Source organism: Phalangium opilio, unplaced genomic scaffold, assembly GCF_054372755.1.
Source record: "Phalangium opilio isolate 3A_F unplaced genomic scaffold, DU_Popi_V2 ptg000046l_1, whole genome shotgun sequence".
Classification (NCBI taxonomy): Eukaryota; Metazoa; Arthropoda; class Arachnida; order Opiliones; family Phalangiidae; genus Phalangium; species Phalangium opilio.
The window spans coordinates 3,670,713-3,678,780 of record NW_028324169.1 but is presented as its reverse complement, the minus strand read 5'-3'; the positions used below and the strand labels follow the sequence as shown (position 1 = coordinate 3,678,780).

Here is an 8,068-nt window from a genome sequence, read left to right as displayed (position 1 = left end):
CGTATGTCTCAACCTTAAGGATGATGGTGGTGTTAGAAGCCAGGTGTACAGACTGGTGTCCATGTTAGATGGACAAAAACAAAGACCAGAAGATGGTGGTGTTAGAAGCCAGGTGTACAGACTGGTGTCCATGTGGGATGGACAAAAACAAAGTGCAGAAGATGGTGGTGTTAGAAGCCAGGTGTACAGACTGGTGTCCATGTGGGATGGGGAAAAACAAAGACCAGAAGATGGTGGTGTTAGAACCCAGGTGTACAGACTGGTGTCCATGTGGGATGGACAAAGACCAGAAGATGGTGGTGTTGGAAGCCAGGTGTACAGACTGGTGTCCATGTGGAATGGACAAAGACGAGAAGGTGGTGGTGTTTAGAAGCCAGTAAATACAGACTGGTGTCCATGTGGAATGGGCGAAAGACTAGAAGATGGTGGTGTTTAGAAGCTAGTAAGTTCAGACTGGTGTCCATGTGGGGTGGACAAATGAACAGAGTTGTTAGACAGGCAATGGAGTAATAGCCTCTAAGTGGAATACAATTTCCGGGACTGTAAATGCGGTCTGGAAATTGAATACACGTTTGCTCCGATTTGCAATATGCGAACGCGGTCACGTGGGTGTAACAACGGACAGACGGACAGACAGACACACAGACACGTCGAAATTAGTAGAGTGGTTTATAGACCGAGTGGGGAAATGTGAAGCCCCGCCCATTGACATGCGCGGTAACCACTGGATGTTTTACTTCCAACAATAACAGGTAGATGGCGGGAAAATTTGGTCTTTGGCGCGAAATTTAAAATACTTTTTTAAGATCGTCTGCTTAGGAGTCTGCTCAACATTATGCGTAATCTGAGACTGTACTATAGAATTTTGGCAATAGTGGCATGTCACGCACATGACTTTTATTATATGCATATTACAGAGCTGATGATCTGGTGTAATGTAGAACATCTTTTTTCATTTTAAAGGTAAGGAATTTGTTTCTAATGTGCATTCTTAGCCTTACAAACAAGTTTACAATTTTTCGCTCGACATTGCAACAACTTAGCTCAACCTCCAATTGATTGTGGAGCATTCTAGTTATGAAAGAACTTAATTCTTCAAGTGGAGATTTCATGCTTGTGATGTTTTGTAGAACTGTGTCCAGGAATTGTTCAGACAGGCTAACAAAGTCTAATAGTCTCGATGAAGGATGTTTGAGGTTACCAAAAGCCTTGTGCTGTGTAAGATCTGATGATGAAGGCAATTCGTACGTTTTATTTTCATGTGAAATTACTTCATAACAGGATTCGCAAATTTGTTTCTGGAGTTTAAAACAAATATATCCTGCTATATGGTAAATTGTCAACTCTTTTGCCTTTTCCTTTGGGTCTATGCTCTCCACTTTATTAATTTTCAGTTCTTTTTGTGCCAAGCCTGCAAGTCCAAGGAATTCAACCAAGTCTTCTAAATTATCACAGCATGAATCAGAACTCCTTGCTTGCTTGTGGCCAGAACTATTTTGTTCTTCCATAAAGCTATAAACGGCCTCTGTACCAAATATGTCTTCCACTAGAGTTTGAAGAATGTCAGAGGCCGGTTTTTCTAAACATATCTATGGAAATGTGAAGGTTAGCATTTTATAATAGTATAGGATATATCACTTAACAGATTGGTCTCGATTTAAGGGCATGATATCCATGATTTGACCATGTTCAGTCACTTGAGTCATCTCCAAGCCTGGCGAATCTTGTAGCACCTGATTTTCACGTTCACTAGAATGTAGTGGCTCGTTTAACAGGCCATGCTAAATAGAAAGAAAGGTAACAGAGATAATGATTATGTTCTTTACAATATGAGCACGTTAAACTTAGAGACGTGCTTGGAGCAGTATATGCTATTTCTTCCACCTCCGTCTCAATGTGGTTCTGAAAAAGGAAAAAAGAATAAGTTTATAACTATAGAGTTAGACAAGCAACACCATAGCAGAACTTTGCTTTGATGATGCTAATAATATTACCAATTCATTCAGGATCTTTTCAACATTTAGATCAGGCATAAACCTTTGGGCTTGCTTCACAAGCAAAATCCTTAAACGATGCCGAAATTCTCTTCCTGATGGAAATTTGTTACCCCTGGCGCGAACACACGAGAATAAACTTTCTAGTGCATTTTGATTGAAGCGCCCAGCCATGACAAACTTGAAACCCCTTTGACAAAGGTAGGTATTCAGTTCTATGATTGACAGTGATGCCATTATAACACCAGTTTGAATTGACTTCCATGCTTTAGCAATTTTCATTCCTTCAAAAAGTCCTACCACTTCACGTAAATATTCAATGTTGCTTGCTTTTAAGGATTTGCCTTTACAACGACCATTCATAATTTGAAACCAGTTATACATAAGCCGACAAAACCAAGCTGTTGTTAAGGCCTCCTTTTCAATTTGTCCAATGTGAACAGCGGTTTCCACCGCAGCAGCTGTATCGGCACTTAATAGTTGTTGCGCAAGAGGCACTCTCATCTTCTGATAATGTGTTGGATTAACATGTGTTGGGGTAAGTTTAGGCGCTAGTTTCAGTTCTGAAGTTGCCTGAAAGTGTATAAGGTGCTTCAAGTACTTAATGTCAACATTTTTGCAAGGAAGATTATATTTCGCAACACATTGCTCTGGCAGCTCCAAGACATTGACCAGAATAGAATTTCTAACACTTTTCAAAACATGAGGTGGATCTGGTACTACAAAGATCTTGTTCTCTGGATTGCACGGGTGTGTAAAGTGGTATTCTTTTCATAACATGACACCTTAATTCCTAGGTCACGATACATAGCCATATTTTTAGGGCCCATGTCACTTACTATCGACACAACGTTAAATCCAATGTCATGAAGGCATTTTATACAGTCCGTCATGAAATTCTTCAGATCACCGCTGTCTATACTGTTGCCAACCAAATGCCAACCAAGAATGTATTTCCATTTGGAGCAAGCAGAACGAACCATTACCACTAATCCCTGGGTAGCGACTGCATGGCTGGACAATGTTGAATGTCCCAATACAGTTTTTAATCCAGCATCATATTCGTATGACCGCTTAATTTGCATTTCGTCAACCAAGAGTATAACACTTTCTTCTATCTTTGTCATTTTGGGTGATTGTTTTTGCAGCAGGCGCAGCGTGGCACTTTGAATACCTGGTGGAAATTGAAGCGTCTCTAGATGTTGATTTAGGCACCTTGTTGTTGGAAGTGGATGACCTTGCTCACGTAAAAAATTGTACCCTTTTGTACCAATATTGTATAGAAGTTGTAACGACGATTGTATGGCTTGAGGAGACCACTGTTTGCATCGTTTGCGCTGTTCTACAACGTGATTTATTTGATCCGCAGTGAAGAGTTTGCCAAAGGCCGTCATTACTTTCTCTAATTGGTACCTCGATCTTTCGTGTTCCGAAAACAGTTAAGCGTGCTGTTTTTCAAGGTCTGTATTCTTCTTTGACAATGCCGCTATTGACGTCTTCAAATTTTGCATAATTATTTTCAGGTTTTCAGAGGCATTCTTTGACTCATCAGGAAACGTTTCTGTTTGTGTTTCGATGTGGCACTTTCGTGGATTGTCAACAGACGCCTTTAACATATTAATGCAAAGTTTAGATCAACACTAAAAAGGTTTAACATACATTCAATCTGTTTCATAATCGTGATTATTTACATTTTTGGCCACATCAATTGATTCCAAACGCCGCACTTTACAAAGTCTTTCCATCTCGTCCTGGGATTAATTGCAATAAATAACTAAAACATCCCTGATAGCAAACAATATCGCGATGTTATTAAATCTAAACTTACCATATCATTTCCGGTGTTTTTTCTTTTATTGCTCTCAGACATGGATACTTCTATTTGAATTGGGTTTGGTGCTCCAATTGTAGGAACTGCATTTGGGAGTTTTCTACCATTTGTGCCAAAGCAATTCGGAGAAAAATGATCCTTCAAACAAAGTGGTTATTAGATAACTATTATTCATTCATTAATAAAACAAGACATTACCTTACAAAGACGCAAGTGCCGATATTTTCCACTTAAGGCATCATTGCTATTTCTACCGATAAATTTAAACCATTGTTGTCTAACGTCAGGATTATTTGGAAAATAAAATAAATAAACATCCTTTTCTGTGTTTGTGCAAGGCGGGAATGCGCATTTACAAGTCATAGTAAATTTTAAATTGAAAATTTAAATACAACCTACTCCCTTGGCTTTAAATTGAATAAAGAAAAACTCATGAACTTGAATATATTCAACTTTATTCTTTAGTAATAAACAATGTGTAATTTGTCTTTAAAAAATGGAGGGAATATTTTTCACAATCTATAAAATAAGACCAATTTTCCGTTTTTAGCCATATCGTAGTATACGATAGGCTCTTAGTTTGACCCGAGCCGTAGTAGTAGTAGTAGTAGTAGTAGTAGTAGTAGTAGTAGTAGTAGTAGTAGTAGTACTTGTGGCCGGAGTTTTCGCTTTCGTTATCGTCAGATTTTAGCTTAAAAGGAACTTTATATTACCACAACCCACCCATTAGGGTAACTGGGCTCGGTTAGAGATTTAATTTTAATTAAAAGTTTTTCAGGTCAGACTCGGGAATCGAACCCGGGACGCTACCAACTGAACCATAGAGACTTGATAGAAACTCCGAGTTTTTTATTATTTATTTTTATCTCTAAAATGTCGGGGTGATGTGGGGTGGGGTACCTCTTAATCTGTGGGGTCGAATACTTTTGAATTTTTATCTGTGGGGTCGGATACTTATGAATTTGTCGGTTTGGGGTTTTTATATTTATTTTCTTTTAATGTATGTGCTAATTAAATAGATAACGATTTTCCCCATTTCCTACCGCGCTTCTCATGTGTTTCGTTCTCGTTCGGTAGCTATCGTCATCTATGTTATGTTTGACTGGAACGTTTTGGCGGTTAATTCAAATGTGGGTTTAGATAGAGCTAACATAGTGTTAAATGAGCGTTATGCGTTTGATCATTTTAGCATTGCTAAAGGTAATTCGAGGGGATAATCACTAAAATGCGTAATCACTATAACTAAACTTTCTCTTTCAAAAGTTTCTGGGCATAAGTCCTTGTTAGAAATTTATAAGATGCGATAAGTGTGCATCGGCATAAGTCTATGTTGTAAACTCATCGAGGGGATTATCACTAAAAACTATCTGTTCTTCGATTCGCCGGAACATTAGAATTACAGCATAAGTAAATTTATACGGTCATAATTTAATCACTGTTTAGAGTAGGGAATCGAGGGGCTATTCACTCTGATTTTATGCACGGTAAATCATTTAAGCATTGAAAAAGATAGCGCTATTCACTCATTAGGGTAAGGTATAGAGGGGTTATCCACTCATTAGGGTAGGGTATAGAGGGGCTATTCACCCGTACGATATGGCTACTATTACGAGCCCTTGGGCCGTCTTGTTTATTACAATTTCAACCAACAATGTCTTTAGTAACACCAATGTTCTAAAAACGAAGCATTTTAAATTTCGCGCCAAAGACCAAATTTTCCCGCCATCTACCTGTTATTGTTGGAAGTAAAACATCCAGTGGTTACCGCGCATGTCAATGGGCGGGGCTTCACATTTCCCCACTCGGTCTATATACCACTCTAGTAAATGCTTGTTAATTTGAAAGTATTCCGAAAACTAACTTTGCTGTAGTTTTTCCGTATCGCCCATGACAATTTCCCTAAAAAACCGGGTAAAATGTAATGCTTTTTCTATGGGACGCTAACCCTAAAAAGGTGATTTTTTCGTTTAGCATTACAAACGGGTATCAAGTCATATCTACAAGGGCCTACCGGCCCTGTAGAATAAGTAAATTTCAAGTTTTCTGTTTATCTCGCACTATTACAAATATAACAGAAGTAAATTTCAAATTCTCTGTTTATGTCGCACTATTTCAATTATAACAAAAGTGAATTTATTGAAGTAAGAATAATTAAGTAGATACCGATGTGGCTACTATTATGGCCAGCCCTTGGGTCGTCCTGTTTACATTTTACAGAACAAAATAAAACTATTCTGTTCGGAAAACACTGCTCTGTAGTGGTTTTAATGGTTTTTTGCAGTCATTTAAACGGAAAAATTATTTTTATGAGGTCACTATCTTCATGATTTCGGTATTATCGATGACAAATTTTTGGAGGGGCCCGTGGCCATTTCTAAAATTTTTGGGGGGGCTCGGGCCCCACGGGCCTATAGAACTCTAGGCCTATGAGGAGAATCCGCTTTTAAGAAATATAGGGTTTAATAATTTATTAAAAAGCTCAGTGGGGCTTTTATGAGCATGATTTTTTTAATTAAATGAGTTTAATAATTTTCTTAGCTTGGGCGAAAGTTTAAATACACATGATACCTAGAGCGACTATTTTACTGAAAGTCTTCGCTATAAATCTGGAACTGCCTACGCGAGTATTGATTGAAAATATTTTTAATTGACCATCTGATGTTGCCGTCTGCTGAGCAATATTTCCAACTTGCCAGGGTGTAGAACTTAGAAATTAGTTCAATAACGATTAGAAGAACCATTGACAGAGTACTTGGTTATCAAAACGAATGATGGTGAAACTGAACGATTGGATTTTAAATAATCACGAACTATATTAGTTGTCAAAAATACAGTTTCGCAAAATAGAGACTTGTTTATATGGTCGTACCCTAGATTTGAAACGAGCCTACGTTAATCAAGGCCCGCGGATACTAGCTTTCGAGGATTTATTTTTGGCATTTTTTTTCGGCGCTTGGTGCGCCCTTCAGATTACGGTTTACAATTTAAAATCTGCTATTGGCGGGTGATTGCAACACGCGTCGCAATCCAAATCATGTTTCGTACAGTGCTGGGGAAAAGGGCAAAAGGCTCGTTTCGCGCATAATTATAATTATTGTATTTCTAACATAGAACTTATTTATTTTAAATTTCCAATGATAATAAGTTGATTTTTATCTTTCGAATAATAATAATATGATTTTGATCTTTCTAATAATAATAATATAATATGATTTTTATCTCTCTAAAAATAATAATATGACTTTATCTTTCTATTATGCATTTTGTTTTTAATAATTATTATAAATTTTCCCTTTTTAATAATTATTATAATAAAGATTAAGTAATATACAGTGTGGAAGAGATCAGAGCAACACCTACCTTTGTGGAAAACCCCCAATACCCCTGACGGACTACTTCACTGCAGTACATTTTCGAGCTCGTATACAGGGTGTGACATGTGTCATTGTATGCAAATGAGAACGTGCTGAGGGGATCTTGCTGGCCACGGAATTGGTCCACCTCTACCGATCCAACGGTTTGGAAAGTGCTCAGTTAGCCATTGGCGAACATTGACCGCCCAATGTGGTGGCGCACCATCCTGCTTGAACCACAGGTCCCGCATCACTGCTAATGGTAATGCGTCTATCGCATCACTAAACTCGTGGCTTTGGCCTACTTAGATAAGGAATCCATACGAGGTTACGAAGGTCAGAATTTTCTGCGGCACTGAGAATTCGGCACATTATTCAATCAAACGTACGCGTCGTTACTAGCAGCTTAGTTCGTATAAACGTTGTAAGTCCTGTGTCGTAGACGAATGGCAGCCTACTCCAACCGAGAAAAATTGGACATTACGTTTATTTTGGGTGAATGTCGCGGTAACGTTCAACAAGCGGCATTGCTTAATGCCGAACGCTTCCCACACCGACGAAGGCCGGTTCGAAGAACCTTCACGAACATTAGAGACAACCTACGAGATTTCGGGAGTTTCGTCGTGCAAGACCGTCAACGTAGAAGAGACAGTATAATTGTTAATCATGATAGAGAAGTCGACATAGCACGTTTTGAAGCCAATGCGGTCGGAGAAGAGGTTGGTCTAAGCCATTCAACCGTTCTTGCCATTTTACATCGGCATCATTACCGGCCCTATCATATCCACCTCACTCAAGCCTTAACGGACGATGACTACCTAAGACGTCAAGACTTCTGTCTTACCATGCGCGAGCTAATTGAAGCCGATCCATTGTTCTTAATAAAGGTT

General features: G+C 38.6%; 2 protein-coding genes and 2 long non-coding RNA genes across 4 annotated transcripts; 1 reads left to right on the top strand and 3 right to left on the bottom strand.

Moving 5' to 3' along the window:
• Positions 1–712: 712 nt before the first annotated feature.
• LOC149676375 (uncharacterized) lies at positions 713–1,819 on the bottom strand. The gene is made up of 2 exons (XM_089838671.1): positions 1,644–1,819; positions 713–1,589 (listed from the first exon to the last, which is right to left on the bottom strand). The coding sequence occupies exons 1-2, from the start codon at positions 1,704–1,706 to the stop codon at positions 912–914; spliced, it is 741 nt and encodes a 246-aa protein (XP_089694797.1). The 5' UTR covers positions 1,707–1,819; the 3' UTR covers positions 713–911.
• On the bottom strand, positions 1,750–2,358 carry LOC149676374 (uncharacterized). The gene is made up of 4 exons (XR_016366717.1): positions 2,295–2,358; positions 1,995–2,209; positions 1,827–1,902; positions 1,750–1,781 (listed from the first exon to the last, which is right to left on the bottom strand). It is a non-coding gene; the product is annotated as an uncharacterized LOC149676374 (long non-coding RNA).
• A 558-nt stretch (positions 2,359–2,916) lies between these two features.
• LOC149676372 (uncharacterized) lies at positions 2,917–4,268 on the top strand. The gene is made up of 4 exons (XR_016366682.1): positions 2,917–3,058; positions 3,143–3,454; positions 3,518–3,642; positions 3,861–4,268. It is a non-coding gene; the product is annotated as an uncharacterized LOC149676372 (long non-coding RNA).
• On the bottom strand, positions 3,434–4,188 carry LOC149676373 (uncharacterized). Its single transcript, XM_089838670.1, has 4 exons — positions 4,024–4,188; positions 3,823–3,963; positions 3,686–3,745; positions 3,434–3,601 (listed from the first exon to the last, which is right to left on the bottom strand). Exons 1-4 carry the CDS (start codon positions 4,186–4,188, stop codon positions 3,434–3,436), a joined length of 534 nt encoding a protein of 177 aa, XP_089694796.1.
• Positions 4,269–8,068: the final 3,800 nt, after the last annotated feature.